The 23,503-nt window shown below is 45.2% G+C and overlaps 1 protein-coding gene across 3 annotated transcripts; it reads left to right on the top strand.

The window, feature by feature from the left end:
• Nucleotides 1-486: 486 nt before the first annotated feature.
• cep290 (centrosomal protein 290) lies at nucleotides 487-22,137 on the top strand. 3 transcript variants are annotated; one of them, XM_047034062.1, is made up of 54 exons: nucleotides 487-1,011; nucleotides 1,141-1,218; nucleotides 1,423-1,492; nucleotides 1,664-1,710; nucleotides 2,047-2,190; nucleotides 2,316-2,369; nucleotides 2,558-2,578; nucleotides 2,904-3,050; nucleotides 3,355-3,537; nucleotides 3,803-3,892; nucleotides 4,079-4,201; nucleotides 4,401-4,421; nucleotides 4,610-4,733; nucleotides 4,954-5,126; nucleotides 5,332-5,494; nucleotides 5,629-5,729; nucleotides 5,813-5,879; nucleotides 6,001-6,110; nucleotides 6,275-6,359; nucleotides 6,779-6,912; nucleotides 7,378-7,548; nucleotides 8,045-8,194; nucleotides 8,373-8,488; nucleotides 8,635-8,737; nucleotides 8,945-9,175; nucleotides 9,343-9,516; nucleotides 9,659-9,770; nucleotides 9,897-10,102; nucleotides 10,276-10,427; nucleotides 10,514-10,625; nucleotides 10,722-11,177; nucleotides 11,336-11,500; nucleotides 11,670-11,777; nucleotides 12,609-12,743; nucleotides 13,145-13,414; nucleotides 13,494-13,601; nucleotides 13,699-13,898; nucleotides 14,252-14,465; nucleotides 14,636-14,773; nucleotides 14,904-15,125; nucleotides 15,407-15,538; nucleotides 15,656-15,801; nucleotides 15,913-16,071; nucleotides 16,398-16,521; nucleotides 17,961-18,095; nucleotides 18,255-18,341; nucleotides 18,454-18,618; nucleotides 18,888-19,010; nucleotides 19,290-19,459; nucleotides 19,604-19,745; nucleotides 19,945-20,012; nucleotides 20,113-20,216; nucleotides 20,579-20,637; nucleotides 21,091-22,137. In XM_047034062.1, exons 1-54 carry the CDS (start codon nucleotides 916-918, stop codon nucleotides 21,277-21,279), a joined length of 7,377 nt encoding a protein of 2,458 aa, XP_046890018.1. In that variant the 5' UTR covers nucleotides 487-915; the 3' UTR covers nucleotides 21,280-22,137. The 3 variants fall into 3 exon arrangements, with proteins under 3 accessions (XP_046890018.1, XP_046890019.1, XP_046890020.1); XM_047034063.1 differs by lacking the exon at nucleotides 4,401-4,421; XM_047034064.1 differs by lacking the exons at nucleotides 2,558-2,578; nucleotides 4,401-4,421.
• The last annotated feature ends 1,366 nt before the right edge of the window (nucleotides 22,138-23,503 follow it).

Here is a 23,503-nt window from a genome sequence, read left to right as displayed (position 1 = left end):
TAACCTAGTATAGTAGTCCTACTGACCAACCGTCTCTGAACAATGTATCATTATGCTCAAATAAATATATATTTACCATTAAAGTCAATAATAAATGTGTTCTGCGTTTGTCACACCACATAAAAATGTGTCAATAACCACCCAACCAATTGGAATGATTAAAAAGATCGCCAAGTAAATAAAATAAGTAATAAAACTGTTGAAAGAATAAGCAGTATTCTCCTCTCAAACGCTAACCGTGCGTGTCCACTACAGCGGCGCGGAGCGGCGCGGAGCGTCGGCTTCCAATCCATTTTCAATGAAACTTGAGGCTGGTATAGGGCATTGTGGGAGCGTACGCGAGCGTCAACGCCCGGTTTCATTGAAAATGAATTGGAAGCCGACGCTCCACGCCGCGCCGCTCCGCGCCGCTCCGCGCCGCGTGTGTGCAACCTATCTTCTGTCGTAAAATTTGTAATCGCTTTACGATTGTTGTCAGCTGTAACCGGGCAACGGGAGCATCGGTTGAGGATATGTCTGGCATACCAGCTAGCACGATAGCATAGAGCTACTTTTACACATGATGTAAAAGATTCGAGGCAACAATTACACAATTAAACGTTTTAAAAACACGTTTTTTTTTGTGGATAAAGCTAGTTTGCTAGCTTACTAACAAGCTCCGAAAACCGAAGCCTCGGTAATTCTGAGTTTTTTCCACTTTGTTGGCGAACTCAGCTCTCTCGCTGCTGGTTTTCTTGTTAAATTATGTAATTACTACAGTAGACTCAGTGATTTCAAAATGCATATTCTGCATGTCTTCGGTAAACAATCCCATGTTGTAGCTATCCTGTCGAGCTCGTTCTGTTTCACGTTGCTTTCTTTTGAAGAGACTCATATGATCATACTCTGACAAACCATCAACACACGGTTGTCACGATGCCTCCAAAACTTGATTGGGGTGAAGTGATGGGAGCCGACCCAGACAAACTGCCAGACAAAGAAGTAGAGATGTTCTACAACATGCTCTCAGAGGTACTGTCCATGTGTTCCCTTTTAATTCATGTCCGCATGCCCCCCACAACAATAACGAGTAGACACAACAGAACCAAAGAAACAGAAATCAATGAACTGCACGTTTTAATGTAACTTTGTCCTCCATAGGTGAAAGAGAGGGAGCTGAAAGGATGCACCCCAGACAAAATGGTTCAGCTATTTCGAGTGTCCCAGACTGTAATGAAGGTGCTCAAATAAAGCCACTAGTACATTACATTTTTCTAACAGCCCCCATTCCAAGCACAAAGTGAAAGATTCATTTTAATTTGACAAATAACAAAAATGTTTCAGTGCATAGGCTATTGCCTTTGCATTTGCCTTCTGCAAAGTTACCTATTAGTCATTGTATGTAGACTAATGTATTCATTTTATACATTTTTTCTTTTTCAGATGAAGGGTCAGGAAGCTACTGTAGCCTATGAACTCATTGATAACGCTGGCTCAGACCAAGCAATAGTTGGTAAGTCCGACATGAAATGCTTTTGATCGAGCACTGTTATAAATTTACATGTATTCATTTAGCGGACGCTTTTATCCAAAGCGACTTCCAAGAGAAAGCTGTACAAAAGTGATATAGTTATAAGTTTTTGAAGTGACTCACAAATAATTTCACATTTTCTGTGTCTTACAGAAAATGAATTAAGGGCCCGGGCATTCAAGTTGGAACAAGAGCTAGAGGTAAACTCAGTATTACAAATGTCTGTATAGTTTTCTGGAAAGGGGTTTTCAATGACTGGACTCAATATATAATTTAGAATCTTTGCTGATTGTATTCTGGTTATAGTACTTCTATGTGTAGCCAATAGTCAGAGGCTACAAAGAAGATTACATCATGTGACCACAGAAGAGAGCATGTAAGAAGATTAGAGAGGTAGCTAATTCCTCTATGTTCTGTTGGTCTGAGAACGTTGTAATTGGTGTGTACGGTGCATGTGGATGGTGAAAACCGATGGAGGCTGATTAAGTCTGACAGTTTACTTGTGGGGGTGTTCGTTTGATTCGTTTCCTGTCCAGATGGCCCAGCGCTCATCAGTGGGACGAGACACCCGCTTCTTACGGGATGAGATTCGCCAACTGGAGACTCAGTTGGAGCAAAGGGAGAAGGAATACAGCCAGTTGGAGAAGGAAATGAGCAAGGAGAAAAAAAACAACGAGGAAGTATGACCCCACTGCGCGTCATTCCATAGCATACATGTGTCTGATATGATCTACTCTCTCATGTGGCTTGATGCCCCTTGGGGATGGTGTCCTTTCAATGTCCATGTTCTCATGTGTGTTTACAGTTGATATTTCGGGCAGAGAAGGCCGAGGATGAGAGCAGGAAACTGAAACGAGAGGTTAGTGGTTGTCATCATCTTATCAGGTAAACTTTTGCTGTCGTTTAGTTTTTAGAATTGCATTATTGCCCCCGTCTCATTAGTAGCAGGAGTGTTTTATTTTATTCAGTGGTTTCTTGCATGTCATTTTCTCTTTCTTACATTTGTTCTTGCATGTCCGTTTTTCCATCTTTTTTTCATGCACATAGATAAAACAGCTTAAGAAAAAGGTAAGACTTTGAGTGTAGTGAGGATGTAAGGTAAAAATGCAATATAAGTATGGTGAATGAGTCTATAATTAATTGTGTAGTAGTACTAGGCTACTTTGGGTTATATAATATACAGTCCATCGGCTTGTAGAAACTATTAGTAAATGAAAATCACATAACTGCCTGTCGGTCTGTGTGGGTGTTGTATTTTTTGTTTGCTAACTCAGGGGAATAGTGGGAACAACTCCTTTAAGTATTAATAACTACTGTGCATATACCTATAACTTCCTATACTAATATCTGGAAATATCAATCATTTCTGTACATGTTTGGCCTGGTGTGTCAGAACGAGCAACTTCAGCAGGATGCAGACTTCTACCGCCGGGAGCTTGACCAGACGGAGCCAGTCCAGTCCAGGAAGGAGGGCAGTGAGACCCAGAGGAGGCTCAACTTAGCCAATCGACAGCTCTATCAGTGTATGGAGGACATCCAGGTACTGGAATTTTTTATTAAAATCACTTCCACAGATACCCACCGGCCTCGAACGTTTGTTCATAAAAAACAAAATCTTTACTGATCAGATTAAGGTCTGTGAATCTATGGCTGGATACTCTCAGATAGAAAAGATATCAAGCAAATGATTGCTTTTGTTAATTAACACTGTGATAATTTGGGGTTGATTAATTAACAATAATCTTTTGACAAACTAAACCTTGATTATTTAAGATATCACGTCACGTTATTGAATTTGACTTGCATTCAGGCCTCATTCAAGGACTAACAATTTCTTTCTGTAGAGGACAGAAGACGAAATAGTGCACCTGAAAACACAGAATGAACATATGCAGAAGAGTCTCGAGGAGTCCGTAAAGGAGATGGAAAAGATGACAGACGAGTATAACAAGATGAAGATTGTAGTGCAACAAACCGACTCCATCATGGACCAGCTCAGGAGAGAGAGGGATAGTGCCAAGCTGCAGGTAAATCTTCTCTTGCATACTTAGAGTACCTCTTTTATACCCATGTAGGCAGTGGAGTAACCAAAGCCACTTGAGATATTTGAGATACAAACTTGACATATTGGAAAAATCTAGCCTCTTTTTTTCCCACATTGACATATGCAAAACATATTGTGTCAAATTGGAACTCCACCAACTGTACCAACTAGTGGATCAAATCCACTAGTTGCTACATGTAAAGCAAAGCCTTTTTGAATGAATGAGAGTTTGTGTGCTCCACCTCAAGGTCAGAGAGCTGAGTGGGCAGATCCAGAGCCGGTCCGAGGAGGACGACCCGGTTATGGCAGCAGTCAATGCCAAGGTGGAGGAATGGAAGGTAGGGTTCTAGGTATGCACTATTCATCCTCCTGAAGCTCCTTAGAGGATCCTTTGGGAGCACATGTCTTCTTTGGATATCATACACATGTGGCCCATCAAACTGAACTTCCAGACTGCTCTGAAAAACATCTCGTTTCCTGTGAGTGAGCCCTGGATGTGCTGTTTCCGTTTCCCTAACTTTCAGAGAGTGCTGGTCGGAAAGGATGAGGAGATCATGGAGTACCAGCAGATGATCCACGAGCTGAGGGATAAGCTACGCAGTGCCCAAATGGACACAGACAAAAGCAATGTCATTGCCCTGCAACAGGTGTGTTTCAAATGTCGAACTGACTTGTAGGTGACAACATATCAATACAGCTTGACAGGGTTGAGGTTTTAAAAAATATAAATAAAATGCTGTTTACTTTTTCCTCTCTGGTTACTTCCATGGCTTCTTCTGTTTCTCTACCATACTATTGTGTTTTATCATTCTGTCCTTTTGCACTTCCATCTCTGGCTTGGGCCAGGTCATATACGAGCTATGCGGTGTAAGTTGAGCCTTTTTCCATACTTGTTTTATGATCATCATCTTTTTACGTATCTGCTTTCTTTTATTTCTCTAGCTTGTCTATTAATCACAGCCCTCTCTGTACTGACAACAACATTCACTGCAGTTGGCTCAGTAGGGTCATTTAGTCTCATCAATCCAAACCTATGAAATGTTTATGAACTTAAGGCGGTGCAAGAGAGGGATAATCAAATCAAGATGCTGACGGAACAAGTGGAGCAGTATACGGGAGAGATGGAGAAGTATGCGTTGCTCATAGAGGAACTGAAGAAACCCACGGCAAAGGGCAGAGGTGAAGCCCTCTTTTTCAAACTTGTGATGTGCTAGAAACTGAATTTTGTGAGAGAGAGGGTAAGGGCTTAGGATTCAAGGCAGATCAGCCGCAGAAATGGTCACACAATTGAACATGTTTGCGGCATATTTACTTTGGATACGATGATGCGGACCAGCCATCATTTACGTTTTCTTTTTCGTGACTGTACCATGACACATTAAAGCCCATGTCGTCCTAGGCCTGTCCTCGACCCCTCAGCAGAGGAAGATTGAGGAGCTGAACTCGAAGCTGCAGGCCGCAGAAACAAGAGCGCGGGAATCAGAGCGTGTGGCAGAGTTAGCTGAGGCTGACGCAAGAGACAAAGACAAAGATCTCAGTGAAACGCTCAATCGCATGAGGACATACGAGTCTGTAAGTCTGCCCAGTCGCACACATTCGGAAGAGCCTGAGGGGCCTAACTTACAAAATGGCTTTTTATCTACGATAGTTGGGGCCAAGACTAATTCAATGTCCTCAACCACAATGGTCTCTGTGGCCATTTAAGGCCAACTTGGCTGTCAGACCTTGTATTCTGGTCAATGTCAATATAAAGATGAGGTTCTGTTTTGTATTTCAGGGAACCGATGGCCTTGAGGCTGCAATTGCTGAGATCAAGGAGTGTAAAAACCAGATAAGATTGCGAGACCATGAGACGGAAGCCATGACCAAAGAGATCAACCAGTTGGAGATGCAAATCAATAACCTACTGGATGAGAATGAGGATCTTAGGGAAAGACTCGGTCAGTAATCTTAGATTTGTTCAGGAAAACCTTATGTGTTTTGAAAAAGTCTCAAGAATAAGGGACACTGCCTAGTTGTTAAAACTGGGGTTTGCATTTACTTGTTTATTCATCCTTCATCCATGCCTGTTTAGGTCTAGATCCGAAAGGGGAAATAGATTTGTCAGAATTCCGAAGAACCAAAGATCATAGACAACGGCAGTACAAAGCAGAAAATGTGGTCCTCACAAAAGAGGTGATTATTTGGGTGGGAGGACACAGTAGGTAATCTTGGTTGAGTTTGAAGTCAGCTTGCCCCTTATTTGTCCTTCTCTACAGATTGAACGCCTGGAAGAGGAAAGACTTGAATTGAAAATACAAATTCGACGCATGGTGAAGGACAGGGGTAATTGCAGTTTAGTCTCTCTTTGTCAAGCCATTATGCAATTGATTGTCAAATTAAAAAGAGCAATGCCACTTTCAGTCCATAAACAGTCCATTATCATTTGTGGTTGGCACACATTTAGGGATCACACTGACTAGTTCAGTTCTAGAAGATGATATCATTACCAGCAAACACATCCAGATGACAACCAAGCAGACCTCCACTTTTGCAGATGAGGAGATAAAACGCAAGGTATGTTCTTTTCTCAAGTTCAAAACCTAGATCAGCATATGAAATATATTCAGCTTGAGTAAAAAAAATGAAACAACCTCGGAATGATTCACGTTTGAATATGAACCGATAGGCCTACATAAGGTATATTTATCATTATTTTTACCTTCTCTTGTTTTGGTCAGTATGATCATCTGCTGAAGGACCTCAACACCAAGGAGAGAGAACTAGAGCTCCAGAAGACTCAGTCATCTGAGTTAAAAGCCAAATGTAAGTAGTAGACTGGGCCTATCTCCCTATCTCGATCATAGTGGATATAGTCATTGGAATATTTGACACATGCTTTCTTTCCAATACTTCTTTTGAGTAATTGTTTTATGCTCACATAAGTGGTTCAAATGATTGAGTTATATAGTTGTAACATATCAACAATCAATTCTAAAAGCATTCGGTAATTATTCCATTGTTATTTTATGCCAGTGTGAATTCACAAATGAATGAATTCTTCAAATTGTTAAAATGTTCCACCCATATGAACATATGACACCCAGGTAAATATCATTAACACCAATTGCAGACCATTTTATCGAAATATTTTGTCACTTGACAATTACCTTGACAATTGCTGGTTTGGTTTGTTCAATTAAGATAAAAGTGCTTGTTATTCTCCTCTCTCTTAATTATCATAGTGGAAGACTTATCAAAGGACAAGAAGCAGTTTGAAGAAGGAATGACAGAGATCCTTCAAGCCCTAAAGGATGCTCAACAGAATGCCCCCGCTGGAACAAGTGTTACTATTCCCAGTCTAGAGAGGCTGGTTGATGTAAGTGTAGTCTCTTGTGTAAAAGCTGGTAGTCAGTGTGGTGTAGGCATTGTTCATCAAAACATGCATAGAATTCATTTTAGGTTATTTTTCTTCCCTCAATTAAACATTTTTTTTTTTTTTTTCTACAATTCGTACATTGTTCCGTACATTTAGACATTTATCAAAAACAGGGTCCCTGGCTGAGGCACTCAAAGACATTCCTATAATTCTCGTGAGTCCTTTAGAAGCCTGTTGGTAAACCAAAAGAAGCTTGTATGTGTCTTTAACTCAGATAAGACACATAACTGATTAACTGTGCACTGATTACTACCAAGGGGTCTGAATACATGTGGTTTGTGGGTTGAAGTTTTGGCGCATATAGCGTATGACACATGATTGTGATGCTACTTTTAATGCCTTTGTGGTAGATTACTGTTATTATAATGTGCCAATTCATACACTGCTCCTATATTTATGTTTCAGGCAATAGAGATTAAGAACTTCACGTTGGCGGGAAAGTTTGACGCCAACCTGCACCTAAAGGCCCAAGTAAACCAGCTAATTGGCAGAAATGACGAGCTCAGACAGGAAATGAGGTTGGCCCGGGACGAGGCTGCCAGCACCTTGAGTCAACTTGTCAGAGCAAGAGAAAATGTCAGTAATACATTTTTACAGTATTTACATCTAATTGGGAACTTGCTTCTTATTGATGAGAGTTGAGTGAACTGAACACTGTCCCCAAGACCCTCATTATTTTATTTGATCTTTGCCAACTTTGTATTTTAAATGTTTGGCTAAACATAAGGGCAGTGTTTTTATAGTCCAACTTCTAGAGCCATAAATATATGGAATACTACAACATAATGTAGTTATTGTATAAAAAATTATTTCAACTTTTTGTATACTGCCAAAGGACGTTCCTCGTCACTGTAATATTGTAAACATTACTGAATGTTTCAGTATATTATTTATGTACCGTCTGACTTCTTAAAATGAATCAGTAATCAGTCAAACTTATAAATAAAATGTTATACAATGTTTTGATGAACTTGAGAATAGGGAAAATCTATCACTTATTAGATGTCAGTTGAAAATACCGGAATGGCAGGTTCAGCTTTCAAAGATCTTACCAAGACGTCTTCTGTACCAGGTTGTCCATTTACAGTGCGAGGTGGAGGCACTGAGGAAGTCTGGAGGTAGTGGGACCATCTTTAGGACCCTGAATCTCCCTGAGGACATGGCTCCATCCAGCACTGAGGCTATCAGTTCCCTGAATGAGTATGCTGTCAGACTGCTACAGGTCAGTTTTACAAGTCGTGCACTATGAACAACAGTCAATTCATGAATATTGAAAAAAAAAAAAAAAAACCTTCTGTAAACTGTGAAACTATTAATAAAGGTTATCCCATCCATAAAGCCCATATTTAACTTGCTTGTTTCATGGAATCCTTAATTTCTTTTATAAAAATGTGTTCTAGGAGATCAAAGTCAAGGAGGAGTCCAATAAGAAGCTTGTGTTGGCCTTAGAGGAGTACCAGAGGAAGTTTTCTGTAATCCGCCACCAGCAGGGACTCCTCTACAAACATCACCAGAGGTAGGGGCCTACCTCAAGTAGGACCGTCTCTCAGATGACTCAGCTTATTGCTAACAAAAAGGGGGGTCGAATCCCTTTACACAGCCTATAATTTGTCGAACGATGCTCCACGATTTCCAACCCGAACGACCTCCGTTTGTGTTTAGTGAGAAAGAGTGCTGGCAAAAGGAAAGGGAGGTGTTTACAGAACTAAAGAACAAGCTGGAAGAACAGAAGGAGGTGGACACAATCCGAGTCAAAGAGTTCAATGTGAGTACACTTGTAATAGGTGGACATTCCGTTTGAAAATCTGCGGGTGACCAAAACACCAAACTTAAGTGACGTAAGCAGAGCCCATTTGTATTTATTCGATCAAATTAAAGTCTTCCCTTCCCCCCCCCCCCCCCCCCCCCCCCCCCCCCCCCCCCCCCCCCCCCCCGTAGACCCTCACTAAATGTGTCTTCTCCCGTTTACCAGCATTGGCTGGACGCCCTGCAGAAGGACCCGGAGGAGGTTCGCAGGCACGCGGCCGAGGCAGCCAGGAAGCTGACAGTGCTGCGGGTGAACGAGACGTGTCTGACCCGCTGCTACACCACCCTGCTGGAGCAGGAGCACCACCTCCGCAAGGAGAACGCCAAACTCAGGGAGGACTTCACCGCCATGCAGGCCGCGGTCACCGAGCACATGGGCTACTTGCAGAGATACAAGGTAGTCCGACAGGGATGCCATGGTGATATAGGATGGATGCCAAACGTGTGTTCCTTGGTTGCCCGATAGGTTTTGTAACTGTACGATTTACAAGTGTGTACACACATGGTATTTTATTAGGCTGTGCTATGTTATATATTCTGTCACGCGTGTGTCCTGATGGGTAGGAAATGGCTGCATACAAGATGGCAGCGCTGCAGAGGGCCTTGGATGAAAGCGTTCCTTCTTCAGAGCTCGAGAGGGCTAACAGGCAGTACACAGAGCTGACGGTGAAATACAGGGACATGCTTCAGAGGGACAATCACCTCGTTCAGAGGACCACCGGCCTTGAACATCTCAACGTAGGAGAACCAACGACATGCTTTTGTTTGGCTTCTTCTAGCATTTCAGATCCACTTTTCCTGTTGTCCTTGATTTGTGTCGTAGCATACTGCTTATTTTCGAAATGCTGACGTCCCCCCGTCCCCCCCTTTCGCCTTTAAGAACGAGAACGAGTGTCTACACGAGCAAATCTCCGGTCTCAACAAGGAGCTGGCGATAACCAAGGAGAAACTTCATACGTTAGAGCAAGCTTGGGAGCACATCAACACAGTTGGTCCGTCTGCACCTTTTGAACACGAAAGAACGAATTTGTTAGTTGTTCTTGGTTCCGTTTCCCCAGGATGGTGGACAGGTGTCTGCATCAGAATCACTCATGTTGACTTTGGCCGTTAACGGACAGGTGGTGAGAGCGGCATGGACAAAGCGGCCAAGGCGGTGGCCAACAGTGAGATCGTGTCTGCTTCCAGAAGGATCACCACGCTGGAGATGAAGGAGCTGAATGAGAGGCAGCGCGCCGAGCACGCCCTCCAGATGTACGAGCACCTGAGGAAGTCCCTCCGGCAGGTGGAGGAGCGCAACTCGGAGCTGGAGACCAAGTTTGCAGAGGTCGGGGGAGACGTAGCCTAAACCGTTTCGTTTTTATTACAGCACATTTGATGGAGCTTAATGGTTGAGACAGACATCCGCAAGTCAATTTGATCAAAATAAATGTTTAAAAAACCGACAGAAGAAAAGCACAAGCTATTGAACTGATTGACCACCTGTCGTGTGTTCCTCAGCTGACCAAGCAGAGCCTGGAGGCCCAGAAGGTGGAGTGGGAGCTGAGGGACGAGCTGACCAACAGCGTGAGCAAGGAAGCGAGCGACGCAGACCGCGCCAGGATCAGCGAGCTAGAGGAAAGCGAGGCCCAGCTCCGGATCGAAGCCTCTAAGTATGATCCGTGTTTCGCTGTGGTGATGGACGGGGGCCCCTTTAGGGATCCAGATTGAAATGCTGAGGTGGTTTGTGCCTGCGCAGGTTGCGGGAGGTATCGGACGTGGCTAAAATGCAGGTGGCGGCTTTTGAGGCACGGCAGCAGTCCAGAGAGAAGGAAGTGGAAGCCCTGCGGAGACAAGTTCTAGACTATCAGGCAAGAAAACACAATGGTCTTACACATCAGTCACACATCACCCCCTGTCATTCTTATTGGTATCAACCATTATTTACAGTTTTACCTGTTACTCAGTCCCAGTCAGATGAAAGAGCCCTCATTGCCAAACTACACCAACACCTAGTTGCGTTGCAACTCAGCGAGTCAGCCGCCGTGGGAAAACTGGAGGTCGCCACCACTCGCATCCAGCAACTGGAGGCCTACAAGCTCCGCGCGGAGCAGAAGCTGGACGCCGGCGAGCGATCCCTGTACCACGCCCGCCAGGCAGGCCAAAATCGGGTCCGGTATCTACGCCAAATCATCCAGTCTTTGCGCAGGCAGTTTGCCGGAGCCCTGCCCTTAGCCCATCAGGAGAAGTTCTCTCAGACCATGATGAACCTGCAGGACGATCAAGAGAAGGTGCAGAAAGAGAAGCGATTGGCGGTCGATGAGAGGAGAGAGGCCGAGGGAAAGGTGCAGGAGTTGGAGGTCAAGCTGAGAGGACTGGAGGAGCTCATATCGACACTGAAGGACGTGAAGGGTGCTCAGAAGGTTTGGGAGTTCTCAACCACAGTTCTCCTTTCCGCTGTCTAGGTCACTGACCATTCATGAATACAAACTACAGCTCAGGATTTACATTTTTTTCTTGTTTGTTGTTGGGGTGCCAAACGTCCCAAAATTTGAAGTGGCTTCATTTTGGATGTTCACAGGTGAACGAGTGGCACAAGAAGATGGAGGACGTTCGTCTGCAGGAGTTGAGGCGGGGCAGGGAGCTGGGCGTCCAGAAGGAGGAGATCAGACACCTGAAGAACCTGGTGGCTGAACAGGAGCGCACCATCCAGACTTTGGAGGAGGACATCGTCCAGCAAAACACTGTGAGAGAGAGAAACGGACACACGCACACACCCAAACACAGGGGACATGAAGAATCACCACACACCCACGTTTACAGGACTGGGAAATCGAATTCTTAGCATACCTGTTCATTTTGACACTCCCTCCCTCAGACAAACACAGCCGTCCCTCCTTCCTTTGCCCCCTCAGATCCTGGAGGAGCGGCAGCTGTCCTGGGACCAGCGAGAGGTGGAGTTGGAGCGCCAGCTGGACCTCTACGAGAAGCAGCAGAATGAAATCCTTGGCACTGCCCGAAAGGTAGGAACATGAATGCACTGCACTGCCCGAAAGGTAGGAACATGAATGCACTGCACTGCTCGAAAGGTAGGAAAATGAATGCACTGCACTGCCCTAAAGGTAGGAACATGAATGCACTGCACTGCCCTAAAGGTAGGAACATGAATGCACTGCACTGCCCTAAAGGTAGGAACATGAATGCACTGCACTGCTCGAAAGGTAGGAAAATTAATGCACTGCACTGCCCTAAAGGTAGGAACATGAATGCACTGCACTGCCCTAAAGGTAGGAACATGAATGCACTGCACTGCCCTAAAGGTAGGAACATGAATGCACTGCACTGCTCGAAAGGTAGGAAAATTAATGCACTGCACTGCCCTAAAGGTAGGAACATGAATGCACTGCACTGCCCTAAAGGTAGGAACATGAATGCACTGCACTGCCCGAAAGGTAGGAACATGAATGCACTGCACTGCCCGAAAGGTAGGAACATGAATGCACTGCACTGCCCGAAAGGTAGGAACATGAATGCACTGCACTGCCCGAAAGGTAGGAACATGAATGCACTGCACTGGCCCGAAAGGTAGGAACATGAATGCACTGCACTGCCCGAAAGGTAGGAAAATGAACGCACTGCACTGCCCGAAAGGTAGGAACATGAACGCACTGCACTGTCCAAAACTGTCGTTCATGATTAAATGATTATTTGGGGGTTGGTTGGCAGTGCTTTACTGCTTTTTGTTTAATCAAGGTTATTCTGATGCTGCCATAGTGACTGACTGCCACAGTCACTATACTGTGGCCACCATGCATGCTCCATGATGATAAGCCCACTGTCTCTGCTTGTTGTAGCTTGAGGAAACCACAGGTGCCCTGCTAGATCCGAGTCTTCCACTGGCCCACCAGTTGGATTTTGCGCTGGGTAAAATCAAAGAGCAAGTCCGCACCATCCTGGAGACACAAGCCACCTGCAAAACTCTGGACGAGGTACCGCTCTTTGCATTCTTCATTTAACCCTCCTCAATTAATGTTATTACATCTCCAGACATTGAAAAGACAGTTGAATAAAAAAAATCGACCTAGTGTTATATCACATCATGTTGCGAGCAGCATTCATTACCACTTAGACTAGAAGCATCAAATACGGCTAACCACTCCCCCTGGTGGTAAATCTGTTCACCAGGTGGAGAACACACCCCGGAATTTGCATCAAGTTGCGTCATTTCTTCTAATATGATCCTATTGCACAATTTCTTTTTTGAATAAAACAAAAAAAATCTCTTGGTAGACTTTGAATGTTGCAATACGTGGCCAATGTCGGGAAAGAGTTGCTGAAATACAATGATGTAAATGACCGACACAGCAGAATATCTCTCTCCCTCATGTAGAAGCTGAAGGAAAAAGAGGCAGCCCTTTGGAAGGCGGAGCAGAACGTCCTGTCTCGGGACAAGGTCATCAACGAGCTGCGACTCCGCCTCCCGGCCTCTGCGGACCGAGAGAGGCTCCTAGCCGACCTCTCCAAGCACCAGGAGGACCAGTCAGAAAGCCAACCTGCCCTTAAAGTGGCCCACCAGACCATCAACAATCTGCAGGGTCGTCTGGATCAGAAAGAGGAGGTTCTCAAGAAGTATCAGAACTTGCTGGCACGGGCTAGACAGGTACGTCCTTGTTTGTACAGTGTGTGTCTGTGTGTCTGTCCATGCACAGTTCTAACAGTTCTTCCTCTCTAACCACCAGGAGCAAGAGGACATGACCAAAAAACAGGAGGAGGAGGTGAGGATTCTGAATCAGAAGCTGGACTCGCACACGGATACTTCCCTGGACCGCTTCAAACAGACTGCGTTGGTAAGCGTCGCTCCCACTGGGAATCGAGGTTCCGAGTGCCCCTCGGGACTGTCTTCCGACCAATAGAACCTGACCGGTCTCTCTCTGGCGTCACCAGGACCTGATGAAGAAGCCCAGCATCGCCGTGCCGACCACCAAGCACCTGTTGCGGCTGGCTGAGATGGAGCAGACGGTGGTGGAGCAGGACAGCTCGCTCTCCACCCTCGACAACCGGCTCAAGGCCGTCAGCGGCGAACTGGAGCGCCAAAGGGCCGCCGCCATCATGCAGGCCAAGGAGCATGCCATCGAGAGGTCAAAGTTAGTATCCCCACCAAGATACCAATTCGTTTTCAATGAAACCGGGCGTTGACGCTCCCACAATGCCCTACGCGAGCGTCAACGCCCGGTTTCATTGAAAACGAATTGGAAGCAATGAAGTGGACACGCACCGTAAGGGAGATTTGCAGTCACAACTTAATTTGCAGTGGCCGGCATGTCTAGTCAGAGGCAGACAAGGCCTGTTGTTACTTTGTTTCCACTCCGGTTTCAAGGTGGTGTACATGTACTGTACGTAGCCTATCGGCCATTTAGAAATTCCACTATCATGCATTAAGTTGTGTCTTTGAGATGAAGCGGGTGGATTCCAGTCTAAATGAGCTGACCTGCTCCAGGTTGGAGGAGCACCATGCGGCCCAGGTGAAGGCTCTGTCCGGGGAGGTGGAGGAGCGGCACGCCCAGACGGCGCAGATGGAGAAGGAGCTGCACTACCTCCGCGCCGAGCTGGAGGCCCAGAAGGAGGCCAACGTCCGCTCGCCCAGCAACACCATGAAGAGCCTGGTGGAGCGGCTGAAGGCCCAGCTCCATCGGAAAGGGAAACAGCTCAAGGTGCGGCAGAGCCACCGCCCGACTTTGTCTGAACGACGTCTCTCGGACAGCAAACGTGCTGGCCATTTTAGTGCCGTAGTCGACGAGTCGCTGATGTGTCTTCGTGCGTTTTTTTTCTTTTCCGTTTTTTTCTTTTCTTTTACCTTTCTCTCTGTTTCTCATCATGTCAGTCTCTCAGCAAAGTCATGTTGGATCTGAGGGCAGAGATGACCTCCCACGCTGAACAGCAGATTATATCGAACGCAGCCCACAAGGAGGAGAGCCATAACATCCAGAGTCTGGTGGACAGGCAAACAAAAGACCTTAAGGTTAGACCTCAACACACCCTCGCGTCCCATCAAAACGTTCCATACACGAGAACCAAACGAGCCACCTCGCCGCCCGAGTATTTGGTAGTTGTTCCACGTAAACCTGTAACGCGACAGGCTGTCGTTTCAGGCCGTCATGCTGGAGCTGAGGGAGGACCTCCAGGGAGCCAGGGAGTCCCTGAAGGCAGCTAAGGGGCGAGAGAACGCCCTCGGCGAGAAGCTGGAGGGTCTGAGGAGAGACCTGCAGAAGAGCCAGCGAGCGGAGAGCGCTCTGCAGGGAGAGAAGGAGGAGCGCGACCAGGAGATCCAGGTGCTGAGGCAGCGGGTCAAGAGGCTCAACAGCGGCCTGCAGGTGATTTGCACCCAAAGCACTTGTCCATGGCGATGCCCAACCAACCTCCCTGACTGTGACGGGGCAGGGGCGTCGCATTTACTTTCGCCGCATCTCGGTTGATTATAGGTTAGGCTGTGCTGGATTTGAAAGTACAGTTAAAACAGTAACATTGGGGAGGGATCTTGGTGAAATGAAAATGAAGAGTAAAAGTCAATTGGGGGGGGGGAAACAATTGGGCTTTTCTAACGTATTAGTTGATGTGTGTTAATGAATACCTGTACGCGTGTGTGACGGGACAGAATCAGTCAGAGGCTGATTTGAAGGGGCCCACAGTGGAGGCACTGCAGAAGAAAATTCGAAAATTGGAGGCAGAACTGGAGAAGAGAGGTGTTCCAGACCCTACTAAGAGGAAGAACTTAAACGACGACAAGGTAAAAGTCACACGTTGACCGTATATGACTTAAACCTTATAGTGGAATGGACGTATGAACTTCCCGGGTTACTACAAGGTCAAAGGTAAGATAACGTCTCACTGTTCCATCCGTCAGTCATCAAAGGATGAAATAGCGCGCTGGGAGGAGGGCAAGAAGTGGCAAGCTAAGATGGAGAAAATGAAGAGTATGCTGAAGGAGAAGGAAAGAGAAACAGAGACTCTCACCAAACAACTCAGCACCCTCAAAGAGCTTTATGGCAGGTCTGTAACACACACACAACCCCACTTATATCAGTTATACCGATGATCACATCGAATAGAAACAGGCGGACTAAATGCCAACTTTGGTCGTGCACTTGGCCGCGTGTTCAGAGTGGACCAGGAGAAGGCTTCCCTGCTGAGGAAGCTAAAGGGACGCGTTGCCGTGACGGCAGATCAGGTGGTCGGCGCACGCCACCTGGAGGCCGAGAACGAGGCGGAGGAGCTGAGGAGGAGAAACGCAGAGCTGGAGCGAGATCTCCTCAGCGTGAGGTACACGACACGTTCACATACGCTGTGTAGGCGCTCATTCTGCCGCATCGATATTTCCTCGAAGCGGGGCACGAAGGGATATCATACGCACCCTAATGAATTCAACTGAGAGGCTGAAACGAGGAATTGTAGTCGCAGGTGCCAGAACTTCTTAACTGGCTATATAACTAGTCTACTGGATAGGGTGTATATTCAACGTGACTATGGGTCATTTCAACACTTACTGATCCAAACACCGCCTCGCCACTTAAAATGACGCTCGTACTGAAGGAGTTGAAAGCGAGCGTTTGCACTGTAATCAGTCGATGCGTATTTCTCCCTGTCAGACAGAAGCAGGCCTTACCCCGAGACACTGCCATGGAGGAAATGACCCGGAGGAACCGCCACCTGGAGGAGAGGCTTCACTCACTGGAGGGCCAGATGTCCGTGGAGCCCCCCTCGAGACCCTCTGTAATTATACCGACAAACCCACTCTAGTCCTGTTGAGCCACAAGCACTGTCATCACCAACGGATGTCATTTCTTTCTTCTTCTTCTTCTTTTTTTTTCCTCTTTCACTACATTTCATCCCCGGTGTGTTTGCATTTGAAATACGTATTTGTTTTGTTGTTTTTTGTCTAAAACTCTTCTCTGTGTTCTCCTTTACTTCACTTTCCATTCTTGTTTTTCTATCCCTTTCCGTCCTTCCTTGTCGTAATACCACAACACGCGTAATGAAGACAAAGGGTATGGCGTCCCCATCTCTGAGAGAGTTGCGTTGTCTTACATTCGATGTCAGGGTTGGGCCTGGGGTAGAGGACGAAACCATCGAGGACGTCCATCTCACCTCGTCTTACACCGAAGTGGCTGACGGGCTGTCAACAACCAGCCCAAACCAGACAGAAACCGGGACCGACCTTGCAGGCATGTGGGATGTGAGCGAGGCTGAGCATCAGAAACCAAACAACGGAGCAGAACACAGAAAGCGTGACGGAACGACTCAAACAAGCGGAGAGAAAGATGGAGACACAAGAACGTACAGTGTTGGGGAGGACACACGGCAGGTGGAGGACGTACGGCAGGTGGACGACGCACCGCAGGTTGACGACGCACGGCAGGTGGACGACGCACGGCAAGTGGACGACACAAGTGGCGAAGAGTCCCAGGACACCAAAGCCGGCGTTGCTGACGATAAAATGGATACGAGCACAGCACACCTCCCAGGAGACTCAGAGCGAAGCAGGAGTGAATCCCGGAAGGGCGACGCTGAACCCCACGTGTCCCAGAGCCCGAACGAAGGCGAGCCAGACACCGTCGAACCATCAGAAAGATCAGAATCATCCAAATCCTGCCCTGGAGGAGGCAGTGATGAAACCAGGACAGAGGACAGAACGGACGGAGAGGAAGAGGGTGGCGAAAGAGAGGAAGTGGGTGAAACTGCTGAGGACGCCTCCGCGGCGGAAGGCGAAGTAGAGGACAGCACATCCACAGGAGCACAGGGGGCAACTGAGAAACCCGAGGAGTCCTCTGTAACCGACGCAGACACCGACCCCAGCGTCGTCCTCAATGAAGATCTCGACATTTCAGAGTCCGAGCCCGAAAGCATCTGCAGTCAACCGAGCTTGGAATCTGTTGTCACCAAAAGAGAGCAAAAGGCCACATCCAAATGTAAACCGAAATCCGTCAAGGTATTGAAGGACGTCCCACTCCCTCAGCTGAATGTTAGGGGGATAGTCGCGCGGCAGTAGCATTAGCAGTGATAGCACTTCATAGTGTAGTAGCTGTGATTAGTTTGATAGGCTCGACTCGCCCTGTCTTGCCTTCCTTCTCTCAATGCCCAAGTTGTTTGTCTCTCATGTCCTGGTGAGCTTGTTATCTCCTGGTATAAGATCTGCAGAACTTTCCTTGTAGACATCTGGACGAGGCACCGGCACGCCTGCTCAGAAGGACCACGAGCTGCAGCGGGACAACCTGAAGCTCTCCTCAGAGAACCTGGAACTCCGCTTTCAGCTGGAGCAGGCCAACAAGGATCTGCCCAGGCTCAAGGTACAACCAGGGATCCGATACGGTCCACCCTGGTCCATGTAGCTTTTTCACGGGCCAAACCAGACTCCTGTCTTATGAACAAAAGAGAATCCCGTTTTCTGGCAGATATTTGCTTAGATGCTTGTATTCTCTCTTCTTGACTTGCTCATGTACGTCCAGGACCAGGTTGCAGACCTTAAAGAGCTGTGTCATGCCCTTAAGAACGACAAGGCTGAAGTGGAGAGAAAGCTAAGCCACATTCGTGGAGTAGGTCCACCTATGCCTTTTACAAGCACGCAAGCTATAAAGGATTTCCAAATCAATTGGTCAATTAAGACTCTAAGTTGCACTGTTTGTCATGTTTTTGTCCATTGTCCAGGCGGGTCGCAGCGGTAAGACTGTGCCAGAACTGGAGAAAACCATTGGACTGATGAAGAGGGTGGTGGAAAGGGTGCAGAGGGAAAATGAGACTCTCAAGAAAAGTCCTGCAACTCCGACACAGGAGCAGTTCACCACTCTGAAGCAAGCACATGATAAACTTAAGGTGAACAATACATTAAACTGTGTACAAATGGCCAGGTTTAATTTATATTTATGTACATGATGGTGCATATCTGAAAGTTTATTTTAAATACTTCATGGATGTTCTTAACATTTTGTTAAATTTCATACAGTACCAGTCAAAAGTTTGGACACCTTTTCCCGAATGATGTTATAAGCATGTGTCCTATGAAACAGAATTCTGTATACATTAATTTCTCAGGTGACGTTACACAGTTTCTAATACACCTCCTTACTCAACTTTATTCCTAGATTGATTATGGGCATCTCAAGGAACAAACTGCAGCACAACTAAGCTCCAGACAAGATTCCAAAACCAAAGAAATTGAGAAAATTGTGATGGAAAATGAACGTTTACGAAAGGAGATTAAAAGGGTAAAGGTCTTGTGTGTGTATATAGAACAACTGGAGTGGATAAAAACATCCAGTTTGGCAAAAGTTAATCCTATTACTGAAAAGGCCAATTACTGAATTTCAAATCAACACTGAAGGGAATTTGGAGACAGCTGGGTGTTTGGTTAAAAAAATTAAAGATTTGCTTGATCTGTCTCAAAAAGATCACGTGATAGTGAATTACATTTTTATAATACCAGCATACTTCAAAGCTTATTCAGACTTGCAATACCAACCATATCTAACCTTTTTTCCATGCAGGAGACAGAGGCTGTGGAGAAGCTTAGAGTGGCCAAGACTAGCTTGGAGGTGACTAATGACAAGCTGGTGACTGACCTTGATGAAATGAAGCAAAGACTACTGGCAGCACAGTCCAGAACCATCCCCGAGGGAGCCGACAGTAAGACCTGGAAGGCAACTGTGATATCTAGGTAAAGTGCCAGTTCTTTGTCATGCACCAAGCGCTTTTCTAGTCAAATGTGACCCTGTAGCCTTGGTGGGTACTATTTCCATCCTCACGTTTCAGGGAGGATTTGAGTGGCACAGTCATTTGAATACTGGTTCCCCTTCCTCAGGCTGTTTGAGAACAAGATGAAGGAGTTGGAGAAGGACAACGCTCAGAAGACGTCCAGTCTGTCAGAGCTCAGGCAGCAGCTGCGTCAGGCCAGCGCCACAGAGGAGAGAGCGCAGCATGCGGTCAGACAGCTGGAAGACCAGGTAAGACCTCATGAACCGTGCGCAGGTCCACTCTGCCGTCTCCCTGACCACTGTTCGTCCTCGGTCTTCCTGTGTCGAGATGTCTTTGGTGATCTCTGTGGACGGCGATGAACGACGCGTCCATTTTGCGATGGCGTGACCTACGTGTGTCGTGTGATCATTGCGATGGCATGATGCATTGTTGGTGTTCATTTTCCAGGTGGACTTGTTGAAGAACTTTCCCACTGGAGAGCAGACAGATCTCTCGAAGGACCTTCAGTCAGCTAGGTGAAAAAACTATATATTGCAATGTATAGCAAATCATGCAACATCCTAAAACACATTGCTCATGGCCCTTTTGACTAAATATGTACTTGCTGTGTCCTAGATTGACCAATAGACAGCTGGAAAGGGAAAAGGCAGATTTGGTTAAGAGGCTCCATGAGTTCAGTGAGCGGCATGGGGCCACTTCTGGTGACTCTGCTCGACCAGGTGAGACACGCTGACCTTTTATACACATCATCAGCATTGTGCTGTGGACTTGACCAATACTGTTGTTGAAATAGTTCAACCAGTCACTCTGTAGCCTTATGTTGACTTGAAGATGTCTGCCAATGTGCACATTAAACACAAATACATTGACAATTGTCAATGTGACCAATTCCATATGAAAACCTTCCATATTCTATTGACTCCTCCTGACCCCTCGTCTCTAAACACCCTTAACTCCTCTTCACTGGCTACATGTGCAGACTAAACTAACATGCCTGAGGTAGCATGAACAATGGGAAATGCCCAGTGCCTTGGATATTTTGTTGAAATGTATAATTAAGATGAATTATTTTTGTTGTCAGGTTACGAAGAGCTGCAAAATCTACTCAAGGCAACTGACCTAGAGAAAAGACAGTTAAAGGTATTGATTCTACAACTATACAAAGCCTTTCAATTAGTGATGCACCGAAATTAACATTCTGGGCCCAATCCCACAATTATTATAAAATCTTTTGTATTAATAATATACTTTAACTGTATTTAAATGTAGGCACCCTACCCCGTCTTGAAATTTCTGTTAAACAAACACTGCATATTGCAAATTTGATGTTGTTATCGGAAAGGGTGAAGTATTTCCACACCGCTTAACATGATCACCTTTTGCTGGGTAGCACTGTAATAATGGCTAAATCGAACAAAAGTTCGCAAAAGTGACCGCTTTTGACCCATATTTTGCTTTTGACCTTTTTTCTCTTGCCATTTTTGGCTGAAAATCTTCGGGGGCCGAAATTTAGGTGCATTCCTACTTCAAAAAGGACATTTAGTGTTTAGTTTGTATGATAAGTACTTCAATGGTTTGCTTTTATGTTTCCAGGCTCAAGTAAAAAAACTGAAGACAGAACTGGAAAACTTTGATCCAACATTTTTCGAGGAAATCGAAGACCTGAAGTTTAACTACAATTTAGAGGTGAAGAAAAATATTGTTTTGGAAGAACAACTAAAGAAGGTTTGTGAGCAGTTTGGTGTGGTGGCGGATATCCCTGCTAATGTGTCCATCAGCTAACCCAGGATGAAGGTGCCTTTTAAAGCAGACTTTATATGTCTATGGTTTTGCACTATATCAGAAGATCCCTACAGTAGGTGACATTTAGATCTTGAATGTAAATGTGTTTTCTGTAGGACTTTTATCTATAAATGTTTTTCTGATAATAATGGAGCTGTGTGAAAGAGCTGCGTAAAGTAGTGTACTTGTGCCAATCCCATTCTTGTCACAAAATAAACATTAAAGTCATCTAGCTCTACTTTAAGTCAAACAAATGTATTTGCATTTTTGTAGTAGAAAGGTTCTAGTAGAAAGTTATTCAACATCTCTCCCTGGGGAATCCCACCCATTCAAATGCCAATTTGTAAGAGGAAGGCCTATTATTATTTGCAGGTCACAACATGGCCAATAAATAGTGATGAAGAATTGTAATAGTTATATTCCTTTTGCTCAGCATTCAAAACATGTGTATTCATACATTTTGTTTGAGTAGGACTGTACAGTCACATCTACTCATTGTATATAACATATCCAAACCCCTTTAAATATTCTAATTAGAAATAATTGCAGCTTTCTTCTACATCAGAGATACACAATGCTCTCATCTGGGCTGGAAAGTTAACTAGTGATCCTCTAGATGGCGATGTAATCCAAATCAATGTGTTATGGCCTCGGTTGCCAGTGATTAGACACCAGTGCATGTACAACAGCCATGTTAGACAAATGGTAGACTTTTGAAGTATGTTATCCGCTCTTATTGTGTGCATATGTTGACTACTGATGATGACAGTAGTATTGTAAGTTGCTGCCAGTTGGTTCCTGAGATGGTTTATGTTCTTTCATTTGATAGTTTTTTTTCCATAACTGTGTGTGGTCTGGAAGGTTAAAATAAAATATGTATAATATTTACACCAAATGTCAGTTGCTCTTACAAACAAACACACAATTGTACAGTCCAATATACTACTATGGTACTGGCCTTGCGTAAGTCCTAATAAGGTCATCTTAAACAAAATGTCCCACTATTGAAAAGTGAATTAAATACAAATAGTTGATATCGCCCTTTGGCTGGCTCCTCCTGGTGAGGTTTAGTTATGTATAGCCCTCAGACTGAGGTAAAGATCTGTCATAAGTGTGGTTACGTTGAACACCCCCACACGCCCACTGCACATCATGTTGAGAGAAGCACGCAGACAACACGATTATCCGACAAACGCTGACTGTAGGCACATACACATATAGGCAAGCCTTTTCAGACTGACCCCTGCACATCTTTTTTCATCCCTTCTTCTTGGAATGGTGGGTACCATGGCAACACTGTCTCATAACCATCTCAATTGAAAAAGATGAGACAGTGGGGCCAGAGAACAAGTAGAGAGAATGAGAGCTGAAAAGAAAACAGGACGTGAAGATTCAATGGCAAGGAGTGAACAGAGAGAAAAAAACATGCTCTCTTGTATAACCCAATCAAATGTACAGTGTACTTATGACTACTTGTCTTTTTTTAGAAAATAGAAAAGAATTGAAAGCATTCACACATTTACATTAAGAGGTTAACTTAATGATAACCCGCAATACCATTTAATTACACAGCAATTCCGATTTACTTACAATGTTGTTAAGATAGAAATGTTGGTTATATATGCTATGTAGTTACATTTACATTTTGTCATTTAGCAGACGCTCTCATCCAGAGCGACTTACAGTAAGTACAGGGACATTCCCCCCGAGGCAAGTAGGGTGAAGGGCCTTGCCCAAGGACACAACGTCATTTTTGGCCACTGCGGGGAATCGATCCAGCAACCTTCCGATTACCAGCCCTCACCGTTTACCCACCTGCCTCCAGTTACATGGTAGTTGATGTATACTTTTCAGTATGGGCGTTAATGATATTCTTCATAGTAATTTTCCAGAAAAACAAGCGCAGTCCTTTAATCCAACAGTTAATGCATTAGTTAAGTGATTAAGTGAGTTAAGATTTGAACTAAATAGCAGAACTAGTGAAATGCTATGGGTTTTAGTTTTCCCAAAATACAAATGAGAATGATCAAACCAACTACAAGGATAACTCTAGATTCAACTTGTGTTCTTTCAGAGTGAGTCCTGAACATAAAAACAGTTAGAAATTCTGTAAATACTTTTCTGTCCTTCCTCAATGGGGAAAGTTCAAGGTCTCCTCCAAACAACCTGGTGGCAATGTGTGAGTTTTGTCCATAATTGTTCTCGACCTGAAACCTTCCCTCCT

Source organism: Hypomesus transpacificus, chromosome 14 (assembly GCF_021917145.1).
Source record: "Hypomesus transpacificus isolate Combined female chromosome 14, fHypTra1, whole genome shotgun sequence".
Taxonomy (NCBI): domain Eukaryota; kingdom Metazoa; phylum Chordata; class Actinopteri; order Osmeriformes; family Osmeridae; genus Hypomesus; species Hypomesus transpacificus.
This window is presented reverse-complemented; position numbering and strand designations above follow the sequence as displayed.

Coding starts and splice junctions, on each gene's coding strand:
- cep290 (XM_047034062.1), top strand. CDS start 916: ATGCCTCCAAAACTTGATTGGGGTGAAGTGATGGGAGCCGACCCAGAC. Junction 8,489..8,634: donor CTCTACAAACATCACCAGAG/GTAGGGGCCTAC, acceptor GTTTGTGTTTAG/TGAGAAAGAGTGCTGGCAAA. Junction 13,415..13,493: donor TGCTGGCACGGGCTAGACAG/GTACGTCCTTGT, acceptor TCTAACCACCAG/GAGCAAGAGGACATGACCAA.